The following is a 24,713-nucleotide window of genomic DNA, read 5'->3' as shown; positions in this document are numbered from 1 at the left end:
AGCCGCTGTGAGGCGGCTGGATGCCGGCAGGCAGCGGGGAGAGGAGAAAAGTTGCCGATGGCGCCCGGGAGGGTGCCCCGCGGGGCGGCAGCGTTGATCGTGTTCCGCCGCTTCTCGCCGTCGCGCGTGGCCGGAGAGGGGCTGCGGCGGGTCGTCCCCGCGGTGCGTGAGACGGGCTGTTCCCCGGGCTGGGGCCAGCGGGTTTGGGCTGTGTTGTTCTTCAAGTTCCCTTTTCGCTCCCGCTTCGTTGGTCTGCGATTTCAAGTTTCACTGTACCGGTGAAAACACCGCCATCAACGCCTCTCTTGTTTTCCTGGTTGAGCAGCCCCAACAGCGCAGTTCCTCCCGTCCCCCTCAAACCTTACCCTCCCCGCCGCCGGTGTCGGGCAGCGGTCGGGGCGGGCCGGCCCCTCTCCCCCGCGGCGGGGCTGGGCTCCCTGCGCGCCGGGTTCCCGCGCGGCGCTGCCGGCGTGCTGCGCGGCCCCCGCGGCGCTGCCCTGCACCGGGGGAGCCGCCGGGTCGCGCGTGTGCCCTCCCCTCCCACGCGTGTGTGTGAGCGTGTGTGAGTGTGTGTGGTGTAACGCTCCCCCGCCCGCCGCCGCCTCCTGCGAGGGCAGACTGTCACGGCTGGTTTCTTTTTCTTCCCCAGGTGCTGAAGGACTGGTGCTCGCCGAGACGCCACTGAGAGGTTTGTCCTCCCTCCGGGAGCTACGCGGCCTCAGCTGCCAAATGTGCGGAGGGGAGACACTTTTGCTGAAAATCCCCCGATCGTAAATATACAGAAAGCGGAAGAAGAGCCACCGCCGAGCGGCTGGAGGAGGAGGGGAGGGGGACAGCAATATTGTTTCTGCTGTAGTCAGGGAGGCTGATGGCGGAGTTTGGCAGCGGCGGCGGCACCGGCGGCGGGGGGCTCCCTGCCTCCCCGGGGCCGGTCCAAGGGAAGGTGGCATTCAAGGCAGGAGACGGGGAAGGAGGAGGCGGAGGTGGCGGCGGGAGATCCAGCTGTGACAGTGCAGGCAGCCGGGTCTCCAACGGGGACTGTGCCTTGGCGGGAGCCGGCGAGGAGCCGGGATCAGCTCCTCCGGCAAGCCCGGAGAGCAGCGGCAAGGAGAAAGGATTTTCCACCAGTCAACAACGAGAAGGCAAACCCGGCATCCCCCGGAGGAGCAGCATAATTAAGGTAAGAGCACTTGCGCCTCCCTATCGGGGTCTCGGCTCTTTCTCTGTGACAGGCAGGGAGATGGGGACGATAGATTTGGCTCACAGAGCCTTGGCTCTAGATGAAAGGATAGGCGGCTTTTTTTTTTTTTTTCCTCCCTGTGGTGGGAAGACTTGATTTTTCCTTTGTCAGAAGTGGACAACACTGAGAGGATGGCTTTATACAGATCCACGCTTGAGGGTTGGCGAGGGAGGTGTCATGTTTTAAGGCTTATTAGAACAGAAGGCTCTAACTCCTGTTGGAGAAGGCGAAAGGAACTAGCTGGCTTTTAAAAAGACAACATGGGCACCCGCTTGGCAGGGAAAGACATGGATTACATGGTATCCTTGTTGTTTGGGATGCACCTGTGCAGAGCAATTTTGTGGCTCCATTGGCTTTTGTGTGTGACAGGCACACAGCAGGTGATGAGAGACTCGGGATCTCATTGGGCTGGGGGTGGGAAAAGGTAGAATAGGGAGCATTCGTCTTGTTAAAAGTGACAGCTCGTTTAACAGCAGGCTGTGTTGCACTTCACCTATAGAAACATCTTTATTTATACTTAGCTCTGCATATTCTGAATGCTAATGTTTCAGCTTGAAAAGTAGGGGGAGCATCAATGGTAGAATGTAGATTGGGGAAAAATGAGTGTTTTTTAATACAATCATTAGTACAAATACAGTTATTCTCTTTTCTTAAATTCACAGTTGCTGAGAGATGACACTTTGTCTTAGGTTAGCTTTCCCAATTCAGTGAAAAGGTTGAGAGAGCACAGAGAAATTACTCCATTGGTATAATGGCTGTACTAGCTGTAAAATAAAGTGCAACTTCTGGTACTTAAGAACTGAGTTTAAGAAAGGTCAACTAGATCAAAATCGAGCTAGATTTTTTATCTTCTCGGATATTTACATACCTCTGAAATCAGCATATGAAGTTGTGTTGGCTGGATGACAGAAAAACACGTGTGGAAATTCAGGACTAGTGGTGTATCTCAAATTGTGTTACTGTCTCCTGGGCCTTGCTATAAAACCCAAGGGGAGAGCAAGGGCAGTCAGCAGTGGAACACATTTGACAGCCGGCACCCACCCTTCCTGTTCCAGCACTGATGCTGGGTGTGTACGTTTGTGTGTGTGTGTGTGTGTTAAAGAAATTATAACAATAGACAAGGGGCAACCGAGCTTGGTGTTGGATTGACGTAATGTTTACTGGATTTGTCAGTGATTTTTTTTGCAGGTCTCATATTTCCTAACACCATTTTGTTTCTTCTCTGGTAGCCCAAGAAAGATACTAGTGTTGTTTGCAGTGTGTATCATGCCATCATACTACTTGGTAGTGTGTGATTTGATTATACGGCAACCTTCTGCCTCTCTGGGGACCAAACAAGGATACAACATGTAGGGATGTGATGTATTAAGATGAAGAGGCATGAGATAAGGAAGTATGTTTTGGATTACATTTCATGAATATCTGAGTCAAGCTTCTCAGTTTCTACAAAGATGATAGCACTTTGGAATATAAAATTATGCAAAATTCTGGTACTATTATTGAAAAATACCATTTTGTAAAAGTCAACAGTAATCTGTTTAGCTGCCAAGTACTGATTACTACAACTTTGTGTTATTGTTTGAATAATTATGACATGAGTGGAAAAATCTGACACTACTACATTTAAAGTTTTGTAGTCCACATTAATTTTAGATGTGACTATTTTAATACTTATGGGGAAAATCTCTTGTCTTTATATATACTGAATATTCTTCTGCCTGCTTAGTTCGGCAGTTCACAGGTAGTTTGAATCTGGTTGTGTAGGTGTCTAGTTTTCAATATGAAACCCTTTGGAAAATCTGGCATGAGTAATAAACCTTAAGATGCTTCTTGGTTTCTGCTTTTGCAGAGCAAAAGTCTGTAAAACAGAGTGGAAAAAGTAAAATGTAATCTATTTTTGGAAAATGTTCCTGGAATTTTAGTACCTTAGATCAGTGATGTAAAACTGCTCTTAAAGAATATATGGAATAACCTTAGGAAGCAGGTCCATGCCATGCAGATGCAGATTTCATACCTTCATGCAAAACATAACATTGTTAGTTGATCTGTAAAATGGATGCTTATGGAATATCTAATACTTTAAACGCTTTGCCTACTAATTACTGTGTAGGCTTTTGAGTCACAAACAGAAAATTGATGTTTGAATAACAGTTCCAGTTGAGATGGAATTCTTTAGAACTGCATGTTTGTGTGTGAAAATCAGGAGCACAAAAATGTATTTTATTTTGGTTTTAGTCTGTGCTTCTATTGGTTGTCTGTTTTCATAACTCTTCTCAGCAGTGGCTGCCTTTTTTTTCCTTTCTTGTAGTCTCTGTTCTTTCTCTTCTTTCACTGGTTCCATATTTTTTGCTTCCTTTTTTTTTTTTTTTTCTGTGCACCTGCATGATATTGTGTTTTGTTTTTTTTTTCTTGTTTGGTACAAGAGGATATACTCTTTGAGGCTGAGGTGTCATCTAGGATGATGACAGGTGGTAGGGCCACTATTACTGGAAAAGCTAATACCATCTTCATACCATGGTAGTTTCCTTGACCTTTCACTCTCGTGTATAAGCTACATTTAGGCTGCAAGTGTTAAAGATTGTACCCTTGCTTCATTGCTTAACTTTGCTGAACGAGATTTGAGGGCTGCAGACCGCATATCAGTGTTTATAGAAACTTTACCAATTTGTGTTTCTTACTGTCCCTATTTATGAGATTCTGTTTTTTTCAGAGGTGACAGTGACGACACGTTTTGCATTCATGGGATTTAGGCTCTTCAGACACCTGCTTTGTGAACTAATTTATGTACCATTTATTTGTACATAGTGGGTTTTTTGGTCACTATTTTGTTTTTCCCTGAATTTACAGTGAGTCTGTCTTGCAGCTCAAAGTGGATTTAAGCATCATGTGAACTTCTCTTAGCTGCTCTAACAGTTGGCAGTGGGCTTGCTTTGTTTTTGTGTGAGGTTCCTTTGCATCTTTCTTAAAGAGACTTCGATGTGGTAGGAGTTTGAGAATTTTTAAGGTGTCAGATGACTTGCGGTGCATATTTTTCCTCAGATCTGCTTGCTTCCAGGGGTGTCCAGTAACAACAAATGCTTACAGAACCTCATGGTTTGTCAAAACTATAGACCTAGACAGAAGAAGATCCAGTGGGATAAATATGTCTGTATTAGGAGAGATGTTACAGTAATAAAATGAGAAGAGATACACTTAGGAGAGACTGCAGTTATTTAGGAAGACAACAAAGAGAAATAAATGGAGAAAGGTGGCTTGGCATTCTGTTAGCAGGATTGTTCTTGTCAAAATGTGTCTGGAAGCAAAGTCCAGTTTGTTTGTTTGTTTTGCATATAGTAATACTGATCTCAGTGTCGATAAATTTTTTGGCCAATAACTTAAATCTTCCTTTTTTATTCTGCATGTAAACTCAAACCTTAATTTTCTCAAGTCATACACTTGCTGAGCATTGCAATGTCTGAGTTCCAAAGTCTGTGAGAAGAGAGGAACCAAATTTAGCAGGTAGATATTCTAGGGTATAATTTACAGCAGAGATTTGCTTTTGAAAGTAAACATTCTTATATCTGTGTCTTTCTGCAACTGGGGAGTTCTACAGCATATGCATCGAGACCTTTTTTCTTATTGCAATGCCAGCATACATTAGTTTTCCTGATCAGTCTTCAATGATCTCTAGTTCATACTGTATACCTGTTTGTATGCAGTATTTTCTACCACTGTGACTGTTTTAAAGACTCTAATAAAGCTTTTTGGGTTCCTCTAAACTCTAAAGTAGTATTTTTGGTAGATCTAGGTTCTCTGCAGTCTTAAATTACCTTAGCCACAGTGTTATGTTAGCAGGTCTTCATGGAGACCCAGAAATAGATCATACATGTTCAGCTTCCATCTAGAAGGATATAAAGGAATTAAGCTGCTGGAATCAGTTTAAAATATATGAAATTAGCCAATTTTCAGTCATCTTTCATATTGGGAAAGAAACCTGTGTAGTGATGCTGTTGAGAGAGATGGATTTGTATCTGGGTAGCTTTTTAATGTGCTAGACATTTTGAATTAAACTTGATTGAGCAGCCACAGGCTCAAAGGTGCTAAGACTCCTTAAGTTCAAAGAAAACAGCCTTATAGAGGAATGAGGGAGAAAACTAGCAGGTGCTTTCTCTATGCCCTTTCCTCTTGGAAACAAAAACCTACAGTGTGAGCTGAATTCTTCCTAGTTACAGAAGATCCCTGTGGAAGAAGGACAGGAATGTCCCAACAATATAAGATACTTTGCTCAGAACACACAAGCTGATGCCAAAACTGACATCACAAAAAAAAAGCAGCATATATTTAGGAAACAAGGCGGTGATAGTTGAGCTACTCCTATGCCTTACCTTGGCCAGGCTTTCAGCTAGACAACTAAAGCACAGATTTTTCTGAGGAGCTGTTTCTGGATTTGTTTTGTTTCTTTCTTAGTTTCTTCTTGTTGATTTATTTTAGATCTATCTCATCGTTTTGGTTTGTCAGATAGTGTGAGAGACCTGAATGGCTAACTGCAGATTCATAAATCCTGGAGCTTTCTTTTAGAGGGTACTTTCTCTTTGATTTGTTGGACTCATAGCGAGACTATAGGAGGTTACCAGCAGCTATCAGTATTTATATTCCTCTTTCTTCATCCTCTACTACTTGTTGCATACTGGCTCCCTAATTTTTTAAAAATATAATCTATATTTTAGAGCAATACTTAACAGCATATAGTACCTCTTCCTAAGTCATGTATTCTGTCATACAGAAGCTGTATATGTTAGGTAGTTGCATATAGTATCATATATAAACATTAGACATATCCGGCAGTTTACTACTTGTTGACAGTGACACTGGGCTCAGATATGGGTTATGTCACACCCACTGAGTGGTTATGTTGTGCATTGCATTTGGTATAGTGTTATTTGCATTAGTACTTTCTGCAGATTGCAATAATGAAAATTTTTTTTGGATACATGTAACACAATTTAAAAAAAAGTGTTTGTAGAAATTTATACACAAGGATGTTCACTTTACCCTGGTTCAGCGTGTAATTTAGTTAGCTTATGTACTATAGCCTGTGAAGAGAATGTATTTTTTTCCAAAAGGTGACTTGGAGTGGTAGCTTAATTTGGATGAATTTTGCTTCTCTGACTTCTCTTTTGGGACAATTTATCTGTCTATTTCTGAAGAGCTTGGCTAGTGTGAATAATAACAACTCTTTCACCCCCTCCACCCCCAAATCTTTAGAATATCCACAAAACATATAGTCTGTTCAGTGGGGAAAAATTAATTAATGGCATTTAAAAATCATTATGAATACCTGATGAGATTTTTTAATGCCTATTATCGGGCCTGATCAAAGATAAGAGTATTAGTTTTGACTTTTTTTAAAACTAGGAATTAGAGCAGTGGTCTCATACCCATGGCTCACAGATAATACGTTGCTCCTATGATTTAATTGCACTCATGGAAGATTAAAAAATTTAAACTGAGACTGACAGGACAAGTTAATTGCATAGTTTCCCAGGCTTTGCTGGTCCATGACTGATATTGGCATAGATCTTTGTGTTATTCCCACTGACTCTATTGAAAAAACCTCTTAAATAAAATTTGCCAAGTGTCTATATTTAAGCGTCAGATGAAGTTAAAACACGTATTATGATACTATGACATTAATTCTAAAATATTTATCTTTGCACACAAATGTGGGATTATGTTCAAAATGCAGAAATCTAAATATAAGCAAATGAGCAGGTAGATTTTGCAGGGAAGAAAGGTGGATAATATTTTTTTTTAACCTACACAGGGAAGAGGGAAATACGATAAAAAGCAGCAGTGTATTTGTATTGAAGAATGTTTAAAAATAGGGCTAGAAGAGACCTCAAGAGGTCAGTCTCCTCTGCTCCACTGCTCTGCCACAGGATCAACTGTTAATAAATTTCAGTATGATGCTCTTTGTCTTTTAATCACCTTTTGTTTGTGATCCTTCTATGCAGAATGGCTGGCTGATTATTTCTCTTTGTGTATGGGCAAAAGCAGTCATCTGCAGAGTTTAAAAGCTTGTACTTGTCCTACTGACTGCATTCTAATTATGTCAGATCATATCTTCAATTTCTCAATTTCTTTCTGTTTTCAACTTACCTTCTAACATGCATGCCGCTCTTCCATCTTCAGGTGAACAGACAGTTTTAACTATGCTCTCATTTCATTCATACAATGATACATTATTTTTTTGTTAAATGATTATAGGTTATGGGTTTTAAATATTTGATCAAATTCTATACTCCATGGTTAAAATAAAAATCAGTTATTTTTACTCTTTACTGCCTGTAAACTAGGCAATAGGATGTTGCAGAATCTAGTTCAGAAATACAATTTAGGAGAAAATGTCTGTCTTTCTAAATATATGAAAATAATAGATAGTAAGTGCACATTTTTAATGTACTTACTAGATTGCAGTGTTCGCATAAAAAGGCTGCACTGAAAGAGCTGGTTTGTTTGTCTTTAAGGAGAGTAAGTAGCAAGTGTTGTCTTTCTGGTTTACAGTTATGTTTATAAAGGCTATCATTACTGTTTTACAGTCAATTTTCACATCTGGCGTGCCATTTAAAGACGGGGTAGTGCCATCGCTGCACTTAATCTTCCTGTTGTAGGAGATGACATCTGGAGTGATCCTTTGGAAGGCTCTTGATTGTAGTACATCTCTGAGCTTTTACTGATTTAGATTCTTTTCAAGACCTGTCAGTATAAACTTACCTGTCCCTTGCTTCTGAAGAGGAGCATGCTCAAGTTCACCCACCTCTTCCCTCCTAGACCTTGACCTTACAAAGCGGTGACGTTCAAGATAGTGAAGGATGCAATACAGCATGTGACTGGAAATCAGCAGTGCTGAGGCTCACTGTGTTAACCGCTGCAGCCTTGGGAAAGTTAAATAGATGTGATTCATTTCTGCCTCTCCTGGGATTCCTTTTAATGTCATTTGACCCTTTGGAGTAAGTAATAAAATATCCCTGAGTACTTCAGATTGTGTACTGTGTTCAGGGATCTTTTCAGACACCAAACTTTCATGTCCTGGAAATTGTAGGACATAGTTCATGAACGCAGGCAGATGGGAAGTGCTTTTAAACAAACAAACAAAACCCTTTGCAGAGAAGCAGCTGAGATTTTTATAAAATGAAGAATACAAAATAACATGATATTAAGCTGCATTTCCAAATTTAATGTGAACATATCTACTTTAATAAAAGCAACCTATTTGCGGGTTCTATTTTGGTATAAGAAATCGGTACTCTACAAATACATAGCGGATAATTGATATTATGCATATTAGTGTCAGGACTGTGCTAATACCTTTGCTAAAATTACTGAAAATGGTTTGATATTTCCTCTAAATTATGAGATAATCAGTATTGCAGAAGAGAAAGAACTGATGCTCTTTTATCAGAAAGCACTTACACAGAATTTTCAAGTTCTTTTTATGGTTAAGATTCTGTGATTATAACTTATTTTTATTTTCCATATTTTTTTTTCCACTTTCTTTTTAACAGCGTTATTTTGCCTTCACTAAAAAAGGCAGAGTGTTACAAGGTTCTTCTGTGCGTGCTTCGATGTCGTAATGTCCATGTATGTGAATATATCCCCATCCTTTAGTACTGTTTTTAGTGTAGGATAGGAGAGGAAGATTGTGAAATTCTACAGCAGCTGAACAGTCTACATGGTTTTTGTTTTGTGAAGCAACTCTTATGATGTAAAATCCTGGATGCTTTATGTATTTCATTACCCAGTTCCCAATGACAAGAGTGTTTGACATTCTGTCAACTGTTTACTCTAACTGCATTCCTTAAAATAAAGTGTAAATTACTGTTTATTTACATAAAACGAAAATAATTTAATTGCATTATTGAAGTCTAATTTGAACTAAAAGGACAAGAATTCAGCTCACTGTCAAATCTTTTGTTTTCTTCCTACAAGTTATTGTTGGTGCTTTCAGGATAGGCAGTCTTTTACTGTGTTTAAGTCATTCCTGTAAATGGTACAGGAAAGATTGTTTTTTAGGAAAAAAAAAAAAGCAAGACAACCACTTACATACTCTACCATGCTTTTTCTTTTACTAATTAGAAGCAGAACTAGTATATTTCATGTACATATTGTAGGAGAAGTTAGTTTCTGAATTCCTGAAATAGTACTTGCATCCAGTGTAATATTTATGTGTTTACGAAGACATACATTTTTGCTACATAAGTTGGGAAAACCTCAGTAATAGTGGGAAATAAATCACTCCAGGAAATAGCTTAAATCAACTGAAACATATTTTGCCATTTACTGGGAATGGTCACCAAATATTTATTTTTTTTAGATATGTTGATGGTAAATTGTTGCAAAAAGCATTTGCAGTCTGAGTCCTGGAGTTAAAGACTAATATTAATGTGAAATAGGAATGTATTTAGTCATGGCACGTTACTACCACATAGTGGAGAAAGCTAGAGCAGACATAGGTAGTTTGAATTCAAATAGTGTTATGTTTTCTTGCCCTTGAAGAACCCCCAAGAGCATGTTATGGCTTAGTGGAAGTACTTATTTGTTAAACTCTAACTGTCCTTTATTTTCTCTTTGTTCTCCTCAACTGTAATAGTTGCAGTGATGCATCTCATAAACATTGTTCAAAGTTGACACTTTTCAGCTTTATTTGTTCCTCATCTTCAATAAGGCATCCCGTGTGCCTCATGCTTAGTCTTTCTCCAGGGAATGGCCAGCCTGATTTGGAGTCTGCTCTGAGACTGGTGGGATAGTGTGAAGTCACCAAGTGCTTTTGGTTGTGTTATCTTTTGGTATTTTGTAGATTTGGAAAGTAAGGCTGTGGAAGAATTCATAACATCAGTCTTCCACTATCCTGCTTGTCCTAGTTCTGGTTTGTGTCATCTTCTCTATTGTGTCTCACTGTTTGCTTGTTTATCCCCTTCCTTGGTGTCTCCCCATGCCTCATACAGTTTGGCTCTTCTGCTTTGGCAGCAGGGAGTCCGCAGACTGGCCATACTCTGCTTTTCTTCTTAAACAGCTAGTGGAGATCATCTATTCCCAGCAAAGTGCTAGAGCAGAGCTCTCCCTGTGGTGTGTGCAGAACTGCAACAGTTTGTGTCTGCCTGGGAAGCCACACAAAAGGAGGAACAAAAAGGGAGTTCAAGTTCTAGCGCAAGGCTGTTCACAGCAGGTTTAAGTCCCACAGGGTTTGAGGCCTGCACCTATGATGAAGGCTCATGGCACAGCTTGGGGTAGATGTATCTGTTTCCCCTCAGTCTTCAAAAGCTGCCAGACCTTGTGAATTTAAGAAAAGTCCATTTGGCTCATTAGTTTGCCTCCAACAGCAACTGCTATGAGACAGAAAAACAGAAAAGGCCTCCTTTCCTGACATCTGATCCCAGCCTTAAGTGATTTGGACCTAAGACATCTTCGTGTTTAATAATCCTTACGTGTTTTTTTCCATCATCAAAGGCCAGTTTGACTTTTGTAAACTTTTTACCACGGTAACTCTTGTGGCAGTTTCTCAACTGTGTGTTGTGTGCAGAAGTCCTCTTCTGCCTGGTTTTACCTGGCAGCCACTTATGGTTTACCTGCTATCCTCTGGTGGTTGTGTTAGGACAGGTAACAAACAGTTGTTTTGTACTCACTTTCTTCGTGCCACAAGTTAGTTGAACAGCGTTCATCACATTTGCTTTGTGTCATTTTGCTTTTTTTCCCCAGGCTGAAGAATTTTAATGTACTTAGTTGTTCCACTTATTGAAGCTTTTCTGATTTTTTTTTCATTCTGGTGCTCTTTTATGCATTTTTTTCCTTCCATTTAATTATTTTTTTGCAGTGCAGGACTAAAATAGCATTCAAAATGTGTGCCAGACAAATGTGTAAATCCAGTATGGCAAAATGAAGGTTTAGCAATATTGTGATACTGAGTTGGACTGTAATTTATTTATTTTTAGTATTGTCATCATCAAAGATTTAAATGGTATCACTGTCACTAATTGGCAATGAGAGAGTGCTGTTAAAAACCTTTACTAAATATTTAAAACCTTCTCTTTGAGGAACTGTGTAGGAATGTCTGTTGGTGATGATGCCTGTGTTGGAAGTGGCTCGCATTAACAACTTTGCAGGAGGCTGAAGTTCTGTTAGAAATCTTTTAACATGTTATGAAGTCTTTTTATGGTGCTGGTGACACAAAACATTGCTGATTAGCACAGCTAGCTTCTAGCTATGGTACAGTACATTTGCCTAATAGCAGAATAAAATGGCACGGACATTGCATAAAGATGAAAAATACAGTACTAATAAAAGTGTTTTCATTTTATAAGAAGCTGTTAAATATGAAAGAAAGAGAGCGGACCTTGTTTTTGTAAATACAATCTGATAGTATTATGGATGTCCTAGATTTTTGAGTTTTAAAGTTCTTACCCAGCACTCAGGTTAATGGATTATTTCAGTCAATCTTACATTTCATTTGCTTTTATAAAGTGTGAGGCTCTTCAGGATGCCTGTGCCAGAGTCCAGAAGAGCCAAGAAGGCATTTCTGGACTTTAGAAAACTCACACAAAGTGTATAACAATGAGGTCAGATAGCATCCTGGAAATAGAAGAGTATCTAATGTTTCACCTCAAAGAAGAATTCATCTGAGGATTAAAATGCTATTAAGTGGTTGCAGTAAGCAATGAAGGATGAAAATAACTGGAAGTTTTTAGGTCCCACAAGATTAGTACAACAGCATTATCTTGGAAGGAAATCCCAACACTTTGTCACTTGAGCTGTTGAAAATAGAAGTGGTGTGAGGTGTCTGTTAGGATGCTCTCTGCTCTCCTGAGATATTTTCCCCCTCTATCTATCTATCTATCTATCTATCTATCTATCTATCTATCTATCTATCTATTAAAAATAATAATAATAATAAAATTCTCCTTCCTTTGAGGAGGGAAATTGACTTCTTCTTCTTTTTTCTTTCTCCTGCTTCAGAATCTTCTGGCTGGTGACAAGGGGCATAATCCCTATTAGCCTGTTCCTGTTCAGTCAGTCTGCTGTGTTGAGATGGGAGAAGGCACTTTCGTTATTCCTGAGGATTCCTGAATCCTCATGCTTTTGTGTGTCCACTTGTGACAGAGTCCAGTGCCCAACTCGCAATTTTCTGAGCATCACTCTCAGCAACATTATATATTTCTTAAGCTTCATAGCTTAAGATAATTCTGCTACTTGTCTGATTATGTGTGTTTTTCTTCTCTTTGAAAATGATATACACTCAGAGTAACAGGAATAGAATGTGAGATAGATTTACATTGTTTTACATGTGGAAATTAATATTTCTGTCCGTAAATATTGAACTTAACCTTCCAGAATAATATTTCAGGAGTTCCTGCCTTGCCAGGAGAAAAATTACCTTTTTTTTTTTGTCCTGGCAATTGCTGATTAATTTTTATAGTAACCAGAAATCATAGCTCAAATATATACTTTCCATGCTGTCAGCTGCAACAAATGTATTTTTTCCTTCCACATCTAATCGCAAATTCAGCTCTGTCTTTAGTGGATATGTAAAATTTACAATAATAATTTGAGGGAGAGCAAGGTGAAGGGGATAAAAAAGAGCCTTGTGTTTAAAACCTTGGCCTGTAAAAACTGATTTGCAAGATGAACCACTTGCCACAGACCTAAGAATCTTGAATTAATTTTGTATTATAAAAAAAATTAAATTTTTATGTTTAGATTTATAGTACAGTCTGAAAACAATCCCTGCATGTATTGAAAATATTCTGAAGTGAATAATTGATTACTGAATTTATTTCAGGTCTTTCTCACTTTTTCTGATGAATTTAATAAAATTACATTATGGAATACCATCAACTAAATGCATCTTTTACTGAGAAAACATATCACCTTGTGATTTAATATGATTCCTAATTCTCCACCATGAGACAGGTTTTGTATTAATTTGGTAGATGCTCAGAGTACTTTATTAAATGGTACTTGTGGCTAAGATAATGGAAAACCAAGAATTTTCTGATGTGTTCTGATAAAATACAGCATAACTGTTAAATGTTTAAAAAATTGTATAAAACAAATACAAGTGAAATTATTTAGTCCATGAAGCGGAAATGTAGAGCAACATTATGTGTTTTTCTGTTTGGTTCAGAACCTACCCGTATCTGCCATGTCACTACATTTTGCAACAGTAAAAATCAGTAATTGGGAAAGCCGCTCCTTTTTTTAATGCTTACTACTTAAAATATTTAGAATAAAGTTCTGTATTCTAGAAATGCACACCTCATAATCCTTCCACATTTTGAATGTCTGATCTGCACCAATGACAGTGGTTGATGGGTGTAAGTCATGGGTTTCTATTGCAAACTTCTGTTTGCTGCTTTGATCATAAGCCAGGTGGACGCTTGTGTTTATTTACTTCTTTATTCCAGGATTTTTCAAAAATATAATACAGGTGAACTCTTGGTCCATTGATTTAAAAATCTTATATAATTGTGCACAATGCAGCTGTATGAACACTTGTCTACAAGACATCACTAACAAACTTTTGGAGGCCCTTGCAGGACAACATAAACTGTGTTGATCTTGCACTGATCAGCTAGTGGTGATGTTTAAAGCCCATCATAACCTTCCCTATCCTTGAATTCTGATCGTATTCAGGATAAAACCAATATTATTGTATATTCCTGTCCATGAAGCTGACGTACAGTAAGTCCTCATGAAAAGCATGCTCATAAGCATAGTAGTAATTTTTTCAGCCTTATCCTTGAACTGAATTTTCCTCCTTTGTTGATCCCCCAGTTGCTTTAGACAGTGCATACTCTTTTGCTTACTTTGATAGCCTTTTTCTTTGATTTTAACTGTACTGAAACCTTTTGAGGTGAAGGGTTTGAAGTGCATCTTTTGCATTCCTGTTATGTTTACCTACAGTATTGTCTAACATTCAAAAATCATCAGTCAAGTCCTCAAACAATTGATTTGCTTTAAAAATCATAAGACATGAAAATTAAGATGTTGGTTTCCTTTCAGTGGTACTTTGACTTAAGCCATTATGCAAGGGTGCTGTGTTTTCCGATTCTTGGAATAGGAATGTGTGAACACATAGAAAATTTGGAAATTATGAGGTACAGGTATCCATAAGCACTTTAAGAAAACACGACATTTGCCATAGCATTTGGAAGACCATTTGATTATTACACAGACTGCCATTATGTCGGACAAATAACAGTAGATAACAGAATGTAATACTGATAAGCCATTTTACTTTTTATCAATTTACATGCTTGGTCTTATTATTTTATTTCTTTAGTTGTCTTTTATTATCAAGATTAGCAAGGTGCTAATACATATTTTAAGTAGTTTCAAACTCTTCCTCTTGACAGAGATTTCTTGAGTTTTGTTAGTTAATCATCTAATGCTATGTTTAGGAAGGATGTTAAGTGTTGTTTAAATTGATCCTATATTTAAAGTATTTGTTTCAGTAATTTGAGAGCAATTACCATATATTTCTAAATTGTGTTAGAATAGAGGCCTTGCAAACTTTATCCACATGCTGTGGTGATAACAGGAATCAGATGCTCACAAACTTCTGTTTAGCTGACTATTTATGAAAATGTCTCTGGAGGAAAAGAGAATAGGATAAGTAGGTCTACAAAACTCTCAAAACTTATAACCACTTACAGAAATCTGAGGACCTGAAGTATATCAGTTTAAAAAAAAAAAAAGTTCTGATAGTTAAAATTTCTTAAAATGCTGTTTTTGAGTGGCAAAGCTTCAGAGTGGGGCTTTGGTTCAAAACTCGTAATTTGTTATCCTAGAAAGGAAAAAAAAAATAGTTCTGTATTATTTCAGGCCAACAACTTGGCAGGAATTTAAACCTGAATCCAGGGTTTCTGAAACTGGAGGCTTGAGAATGTTAGCAGGTTTCAGGGCTGGTAACGAAGGGGAAATACAATGATTTCACAGATAGCTGTGATATAAGTCATTAGTCACAATGTTTAAAGGAGTTACTTGAAAAATGTAGGATTGCATATGATAACAAATAGAAAGAGGTGTGTGAAGTGTTGCAGATGTTCCTTGTTGCTAAGTAGTTTTTGAGAGCCGGTGGAAAAAAAAGTATTTCTGGTCATGGATTAAAATGAGTTTTATGCCAACAGTAATGCGACTGAATGAGGTAAAATATTTTTGAGTCTTACGTACAACTTTGGTAGCTTATAAATGATTTCAGTATGGTATAGCACTGTGGAAGGCTACACTTATTAGTATTTTGTGGTGGTCTTCCCTTCCCTTCCCTTCCCTTCCCTTCCCTTCCCTTCCCTTCCCTTCCCTTCCCTTCCCTTCCCTTCCCTTCCCTTCCCTTCCCTTCCCTTCCCTTCCCTTCCCTTCCCTTCCTTCTCTTCCTTTTTCTTCCCTTCCTTTTTTTTTTTCTTCTTCTCTTTCTTTCTTCTCTCTCTTTCTGGGATGCCAGTTAATTTCTTGCTGGGAAATGTCTTGGGAGATCTTATTGTGAGAGGCAGTTCTTGAGCAGCAGCAAAATCCCTCTGTGACTTGCCAAATCATCTTCTCTCAGCATTACAGTGTATGAAATTAATGTGACATTTCTTAACACTCCTTCTGGAAATACGGTTCTTTTTATGGTGGTTCTTAGTTTATAAGATTTCTCTATTAGTATAAGTTGAATACAATTTTGCGTCTAACGTATCTTTCTTTTGTTTCTACCCTTCTTTTAATGAAAGTCATTGTCATCCTGTGGGGAAGCTGCATTTTCTCTCCAGCGTTCCAGTGAGAAAACAAACAGGACTGCCATTCTTGCACCTGCTGCATTGAGGAAAGGGAGAGAGGCAGCACTTTAGAGAAAATAAAACATGTTTGGACTTATGTCTTACATTGTACTACTGCTCAGGAGTAAGAAACATTCTCATCCACCTATGTTTATGTAGATGATGCAGGAGAATTCTTTTCACTATGACTGTGGTCATTCTGTGTGTTACACTGGCTGCTGTTCTGTGAGGCAGAAATTATACCGCTTGAAACTTCCTCATTTCCATCCCTGTTGTTTTTGTAGCTTGCCAAACTCATTATTTGTTTTAAATTGGCAGTGAAAAGCCATTTCTCCTTGCCTTAAGGAAATCTTTGTTTTAATGTAATTTGTTACTGTAAAACACAATAAGAAATGTACTAAAACTGTAGGAGACTTTGAACCAAACTGTTACTGAAAAATGTACTTATCTCACATTTTTCATTTTGTTTCAGTGTTCACAAGAATTATTGGGAGAACTTGACACCTGCTAAAATTTTATGGCCCTGTTTGTTTACATGTGATAATTTAAAAAAAAAAAAAGCTCTGGTTTTAAGCTGTGACACAAACCATGAATACCAGAAAAAATTCCAGGTTTTTCTTCAGTTCCTTGACCAAATTATTTTGAGATTTCTTATTAAAGGTATTTGTTATGCTCAACTTCTCACAATCTCTTTTCCTCCAGTACTTGCAAAGCTAGTTAGGATGGAGACGCGTGTTTGCACTTCTATATCATAAAGAAACAAGGTTTTTGAAATCAATGTGAGGGACAGAACTGTGATCAAGAAAATGCGTCTTAACAAATACTTTCGAAAGAAATCTAGCAGTTTATCAAATAGAAGGAAATAAGCACTCGATACAAAAAGCTGTGTTTTAAAATGGCATCATGTAACTCCATTTTTAATTCCATCCACGTTACCTTTTTTGTTTGTTTGTTTGTTTGTATGTTTGTGTATGTGTGTGTGAGACTGAGGGGAGTCACTTCCCTGGCCTGCCTGCTATTTGAGTTCTAGCAGTTGACCTATGTTGGTAGCTAAGAACAAAAAAAGAATAGTGTTATTTTATTTTTCTCTACTATATACATACAATTATTTGATTATATAGCTATATAATATTATATATTATATAGCTTCTCATAGCGTGCATGTCCATTGTGTATCACTTCATATTTTTGGAACCTTTTCTTTTAAAAGGTAGTAGCATGAAGTTATTGTCATTTTCTTTGGCCAAACTTGTAAGTTTGTTCTATTTACTTCAATGCACAGGATTAATTGAATAGACTGCTCTAGTTTTGGTTGTATATATGTATTTTAAGGGGAAGACTAGTTTACCAGGAAGACAAAATATTCTATTTAATATGAGTGTCATCAAATAAAAGTTGTGGGTTTCATTGTATTTGTTCCTGATTCATAGGAATTTTCTTGATTTATGGGATTAATTGGAAGAGCCAGATGTGTGAATAAAATAGAATTCTACTTGCATTTAAAATTGTTGGTACAAACTTAAAAGCAGAGATATTGAAAATATTCCTTATTTAATTTCAGAGTAATTAAAAATACTAGTTACCCTTCAGGTTTATTTTGTGGCTTGGAGATGATTAACTACACTGGAAGAGAATGTTGTATTGCAATGGTGTGCCAAATGCGCCAGCTGGCTTCTGGTCCAGAATTGATACCAGTTTGCTGCTCCAACAAGTTTGTATCGTTAAAAAAACACAGCACAAAGCAGGTCAGAGCATTAAGGGAGAGTGTTTATATAAAGGGAAAAGGGAGAGGCACAGGGTACTGGATTTGCACATCTCTTGTGTTCTCTTTCTTCTACATCTCATTTTCCTTTACACTTTGATAAAGCCAAGGAGAAAGGAAATAGCAAGTAGCTCAAAGCTACCTTATATATTCTTCTTCGCTGGGGGCCAGCCACAGATGTGTTAACGGGATCCTTGCCATGAGTGAAGGTAGCTTCATGAGTTGCTGCAAAGGCTCTGCGTTTAAGTTCCTCAGTAGAAATTGCTTCCTTCTAGCCAACGCTCCTGCATGAAAGGAAAAGGTGGGTTTTGGAAGCTGTTATACTGTTATTTAGCTGCTGCTCTGTACCAGTGGTGCGCTGTAAAGCAAGCATGGTGGTGCAACAATCTCCATAATTTGAAGTGGATCAGGGACTTAAAAATGGAATGTAAATTAAAGTAGTTTATTCTCAAGCACACGTCTCTTTCTTGAGTCTTCTGTTAAGAATGGCCTTTCTGCATCTAGCCCATCATCCTTTCTATCTCCAGTGAGAACAGGCATGCAGATGACTGCTAGAATGTAGGCTTTGAGAAGCATGCAAGGAAAGCAAAGCTGAAGGTCACCTAGGCAAAGTATGAGGAACAGGACAAAATAAACTGATGTGCGAGTGCCCACTGAATAGATACTAGATGGAGACAACCTGCTCAGGAAAGTACGGGGAATGAAGTTGGCACAGCATGGCAAAGGGTTAGTAACTGAAAAAGACATTTTAGTGCTGAATGTCCAGGCTGCCCTGTCCCTAATCTGCAAGCACTGCCTGGATTCTAGCACAGGGAAGAACAGGTTACCAAAGTATCACACTGGACCTCCTCCAGCAACCCAGGTGTTTCACGATGAGGTCACCTGGAGTGACACAGTCACGCCAGGGCCAGTGCAGCCATCACTGCTGCCTTTGCCTAGGCTGAAGCTGGGTGAGAGCCATAGCAGAGCAGCTTTGTGAAGCCAAACATCCAGCTGTGTGGCCTCGTCACCTCTGCAGGGTTTGAGAGGCCTCAGGGGGTGTCCAGGTGCTAGAACAGCCTCTCAAGCTCCACAGCACTTGGGATCAGGGACAGCATCCCCTGTTGTCTCAGAAACCTCAGTGTGGAGGAGGGAGGAAACAGGCAGTGAATACCTGGTCTGTGCTTTGACTTCAAGAATAAAAAAGTTCACAGTTCCTCCACTCCACCCCCCACCCCACTTTTTGCAGAGGGATGTGCAAGGATGAAGTAAATATGTGTCATTATCCCTCAATATTGACCTAGTATTTTTCAGTGACCTATTGCTCAAGGGTTTTCTGAGTCAGAGGTTGTATTCTCTTGTTATCTACATTCAAGGACAGGTTTTGCTCCCATTATTTTTCCCAACTTTCTTTTTGAATCCTGTATGTTTTGGTGTCTGTAGCATGTATTTTGGCTGTGTGTGTGGCTCAGAGTTCCATGTTTTAAATGTGTTTTTAAGGAAAAAGGTACCATCTCTTTATTTTGTGACTACCACCTGCTAATTTAATTCCATGTCTCCTTAATTCTTTTTATAGGATGAGATGATGAGCAATCATTCCTTATTAATATTATTTAGTTCACTTTTTAATTAATGTTCTGATGTCAAATTTGCTCTCCTGTAAAGTAGTCATGTATGGTGTATAACTTAGAAGATTTCTTGAGATCTTGAAATCATACTTTTAACATAACAGCTGTCCAGTCTACTTAGAAAGGATTGAAGTCTTTTATTAATAATGTGCTATGTCCTCAGCCTCTTTTTCATCTGTATATGAAAGTATCTTGGCCACACCTGGAATCTGAATTCATAAGGATCTTGTGATGTGTGTTGACAGTTTGTGTATCGGATTTAACTGTGCCACCTTTCACTGACAGCAGAACTCTTCCATGCTAACAGCTTGTTCTGACTTTGTGAACTTGTGTGCTGGTAGTAATTTCCCACTGGTTGTCTTCATTGCATTGCGTTTCTGAAACATCTGTCACATCAACATCCCCATTTAAAGTTTGGCATTCCTGTTTCTCCATCTTGTTTGTCTGTTTTGTTTAAATGTCTCTGCTCTATTTTATCCTCATCCACAATCGAAGTGTAGTCACTTTCTATCCTCTTTCTTATTTGAGTATAAAGTGTTAACTGTGATTCTTCCACAAAGGATTAATCATCCTAAATTGTGTGCTAGTCAATCCTTAACGGTTTTTCTCAGCTATTAAAATTTAAAAGGTCACAGAAAAGTATTGAATTAAGTTGCTGACACTATTTCTTTTTGGTTTAGATAAAGCCTTCTTCCAGTATGTGCTCACTCTGTTTCTTCTAGTTTTGGCAAATCTGCTTGGAATTATTCTTCCCCAAATCAGCCTCTCCAGGGAGATGCAAGCTCTATATTTGTTTATTTGTTCCCTTTCCCTTCCATTCACCTCTTTTACCCATATAAAAAAGAAAACCCTTCTTAGTTCTGAAAATGATTGGAATGATTTGATGACTTCTGCCTATTGGAGAGAGGAAGGTTATTTTCTTCATTCGCGATGCCTTTTCAAGGAGTTCAAGCTGGCCTTTTGTTAGCAGAAATCGTTTGCTGGTTGAATCCATTAACAAAGTGCCTGCACTGAACTTAAGATACCTGTGGCTATCTCATCGTGGGTGCTGGAATTATTTCTTCATGCTAAGCAGGAGGTAAATGTGGTGTGTATGAAAGATGAAAATGAACAGAAAACTGCTCTGTGATTGTCCATAGAGTTTAGTAATATACTGATGGGAATTGATAAAATTCAGTTGATCTGGAGGGTCCTTAGTAGGTCAATCTGAATAATTTGAAACTGGCGAGAATTTTGCAGATGTGAAAGTGACAGTTCTCAGTGTTCATCCCTAAAAGCTGAGGCTACAGGAGAGGATTTCTTCCACAGCTCATGGTTAGGATTCAGGCTTTGTTGCTGCCACATTCTTTATTACTGATTGAAAGAAAGATGAAAACTATTGGTATTACTTGCATGCTTTTTAAGAAATTATATTTGGATTTGTTTTTATTGTAGATTCAAGTTAGAACATAGAATTAAATGCAAACCCCCAAAACTTAAGGAAGATGACCTTGTAGATCTGGTTGCTTAGAATGGCAGAATCTCCACCTGGAGGATTCACAGGAATTTTAGTTTTGTTTTCAAGTGACAATTCTTTTGTTAGTTTTGATACTAGTTGGTGGCTTTGAGGTTTCTGTCAAGACCTTTGGGAGAAATGTGCTTTTCTCCCAAGGGATATATGTGGGTAAGTTCCTCGGAAGATTGTTGGACACATTTTCTGTCTAGAGTACTAGAAGCCACAGATAACTTGGAAGTAGAATCTAGAGAAAACAATCTAGACTGTGACTGGTTAGACTAAACAAATGGCAGTTCCTGAGGTACTGAGAAAAATTTGGAATCACTTTCAACACAGCTGTTGAACAGTGTATTAAAATGACTCTTTCTAACTTAAGAATCTAAAATTGCTCCTGTGACGTATAGAAGTGTATACAGGTTTAGTAGCGAAGTAATGAGAATACAGCCCCAGGGGAAATTGAATTGGTAAGTTTTCTTAGTCAGAAATGTACCCATTTTATTGCTTGCTCTGCAGCATTTTTCTTGGCTATTTTTTCTCCTTTTCATTATTTATTTATTTTTTTTACCTCTATCTTTTAAAGACAACAAGGACAGAGTTGCTACTTCCAAGAAGGTGCTAGTGATGATCCTTTTAGCAGAAAACAGGGCTGGGAAGGATCTTGAAGTTACTGTGTGTGGTGAGTTGACCTTGGCCAGCAGCCATGCACCCACACAGCCGCTCACTTGCCCTCCCCTCCCACGGCCAGAGGAGAGAGTAGGAACAGCAAAAACAAGAAAACGAGTTGTTCAAGACAAAGACAGTTTAATAAGTGAAGGAAAAAATAAGAAAAAAACAAGTGATGCAAAGGAAATCACTCACCACCTCTCACAAGCAGACCGATGACCAGCAAGTCTTTGAGCAACAGCCACATGGGAAGACAAATCCTCCCTTTCTGCTACCTGAGTTTTATTCCTGAGCATGATGTTATATAGTGTGGAATATCCCTTTGACTTGTTCTGGTCATTTGTCCCTGCTGTATCCCCTGCCAGCTCCTTGTCCACCCCCAGCTTCATAATTGGAGTGGGAGCCAGAGTGAAGAAAAAAAAAGCCTAAACACTGCACAAGCATTATCCAGCATCAACCAAAACATTGGTGTGTTATCCACACTGTGCCCCCTCCCAGATCCAAAACACAGCTCCATACAGGCTACTGTGAAGAAAGTTAACTCTTTCCTAGGCAGACAATGGTTTTCCCATGTCCCAGAGTGGAGTCATCAGAGTAATACACTTCTCCCAAATAAGTATGGGTATGTATGCTCTGGAGTTTTTCCTTGCGTGTATTTTGGTTTTGTAGGCTGATGTCTTCTGATTCAACCACGTCTTGTGGTTTGGTGTTGATGAACATAGGGAATACAACAGATTTGTGATCAGAAAATTTGCATACAGCTAGTATGGCTTTGAAAAGGGATTTCCTTTAAATGCTTAGCAGCTCTGTAGAGTAGTTAATTTTTTAAGTATTACATACATTAATTAGAAAATTTGGCTCAAGCTGTGATAGAGATTGAATCATTGCAAAACTGGCGCAGCATTCAGGCCATCAAGACTGGCTTTACAACTGCTTTGCCTTCAAATTTCCTTGGCTGCTGCTAATACCAGTTTCTGTCTCTTCCACAATTGTCCGTGCCTTTTCCCATCATTTTGCCAGCTGAGAACAGAGTGGTGTTAATAAAAAATCTCAAGGCCATAATGTCTTTTCAGTCTTAATGAAAAAAAGACAAACACTGGTAATTTGGAAAAGGGTGACAGTTCAGTGCCAGAGAGCCAAAATCTTCATGAGTTTTTCAAAGTACAGTTTAATTTTAGTAACAGGGAGAGATTTTGATCAATTCTAATTTTCATCTGATAATCTACTCAATGCATCAGACTTCCTTATAATTTCAGCAATTGTATGTCAGTTTTTAGGAAAGATGTAGTACATGCAGGTCAAAAAGTCTTATAAGATAATAGTATTTGAATAACTTTTTAAACAATTAATTGCTCCTGAACTGTCAAAAACTTTTCTTGAATTCAAAGAGAAAGTGTTGTGGCTTGTGAAACAGTACTAATATATTTGAGAAAAGGAGGTTTATCTTTCACATAAAAACTGTCACACAGAAACTGTAGAGAGATGACCATAAATATTGTTCCATTGTTCAGACTGATTTATTTCCTTTGTTACAGAGGTGAGTAGCTTAACAGGAGTTGGTTTGAGAAACAGGTTCTAGATTTTGTGTTGCCTAATCTTCTTTTTCTGTGTGTAGGTATTATATTTAGAACAGGAACTTAACTGCTCTTGGAAGCCCTTGCTTATTTTTCTTTGTATAAAATTTTGGTCTGGATGGTTGACTTAATATAAGTTAGAGGTGAGCCTTAAAGTTATTATCTTTGTGTAAACGAAATCAAATATTTTTGATTCTCTTAGTTGTTCTTCAGTTTATGTAGGGATATTACAAAGTAAAGTATTAAATGCTTACAGAAAATGCAAAGCTTGACTTTAAGTGTTTTCCTGTAACTAACTACATTGGCACAAATAGGTGTAATTTTATACATGGATGATTTTGAATTAAATGAGAGATACACCAAGTGCTAAATTAGCATTAATTAAATTGGCATATATGTATTACTACTTTCTGTAGCCATCAGAATATTGTAGCTAAAATGTTTTTTGTTTGACATGTGAACATATATTTACATTTGCTGACTAATGTTTCTTTGCTATTTTAAAAAACAAGGCAGTGTTGATTTTACATCTGTATTGTCACAGAGCTTAGTATGTGAGTGCCCTTAGTATCTCAGGCTCTTCTTGTGGTTTTATGCAGCATCAACAGAGGAATTGGGAAGAAAGACCTTCTGCTATAGAAGTTGCACATTTTTTTACCGTGGAGGGTGTTGGCGTTGCATGCAGCAGCTGAACGTGCCAGCAAACAGGTCATGGGAAGACTTGAGAAACAGTCATAGACCAAACTGTTACTAGTGGAAAAATAGCATTCCTGAGCTTGGCATCTGAGTCTGCCACTGCTGAAAATATCTGTGAATGGTCTGTACTGAAACACATTAAGGAGAAAAGGAGGAGGAAGCAGTGCCAGAGTAGTGTTGGATTTATCCTCTGGCCAGTTTTCTTTCTACCTGCAGTACGGTAGAGGCCAAAGTGTGAGCTGCAGACTGTGTTTCGCTCACACCGTATAGAAGTTGCTGAGAAAAGACTCCTCTGCAAACAGCCACTATCAAACAAGCTTCCGTCAGCTGTTACTGAGATGCCAAACAGTTGGGTTTTTTTTGTTTGTGCATTGTTAGAGAAAGTTCATTAGTCCTATTAAGGCATATTAGTTCTATTAAACCTGATATATTCAAACAGGAGTGAGAAACTTTTCGTTTTGAGATTTAGGAATAGAAGAGTACTAGAGTTGTTAATGCTGGAACAAGGTTATTATGCTATTAAAAGCAATTGTTTGAAGTGGGTATTTTTATCTTTTTTTTTCTTTTTTTTTCTTCTTAGCAGTCTTACACTCCTTAGTTGTTGAAATATAACATATAAAACTGGCCGAGGTTACACAGAATGTGGAAAGAACATACTTGTTCTCAATTAGCATCCATTTAGAAGTTGGGGCATGGTGGTGGAGAAAAAAGACATTTTACAGAATCTAATATTTCTGCTAGATTCTAGTACTTGTATCTGTTACTATGTTCTCAGTTTTGAAATATAAAACTATTTTTCTTTTTTTTTTTAAATGTTTTAAAGCTTGGGAGAAAGATGATGTTAAGTAGATGAAGGCAGAAAGGAAATGTGAAATGTCGTAGTATGTTAA

At 38.4% G+C, this 24,713-nt stretch overlaps 1 protein-coding gene across 1 annotated transcript in view; it reads left to right on the top strand.

Moving 5' to 3' along the window:
• Positions 1–868: 868 nt before the first annotated feature.
• The window catches only part of PLCL2 (phospholipase C like 2), a gene marked incomplete at both ends in the record, with an annotated part of 104,520 nt that continues 80,675 nt past the window's right edge, over positions 869–24,713 (top strand). Inside the window, one exon of the mRNA XM_080339213.1 lies at positions 869–1,180. Coding sequence (XP_080195339.1) covers positions 869–1,180 — 312 coding nt within the window. The remainder of the gene's footprint in view (positions 1,181–24,713) is intronic.

Source organism: Nesoenas mayeri (assembly GCF_963082525.1).
Source record: "Nesoenas mayeri genome assembly, chromosome: 2".
NCBI classification, from domain to species: domain Eukaryota; kingdom Metazoa; phylum Chordata; class Aves; order Columbiformes; family Columbidae; genus Nesoenas; species Nesoenas mayeri.
Note: the sequence above shows the minus strand (reverse complement) of the source record. Positions and strands in the feature narration are given on the sequence as shown.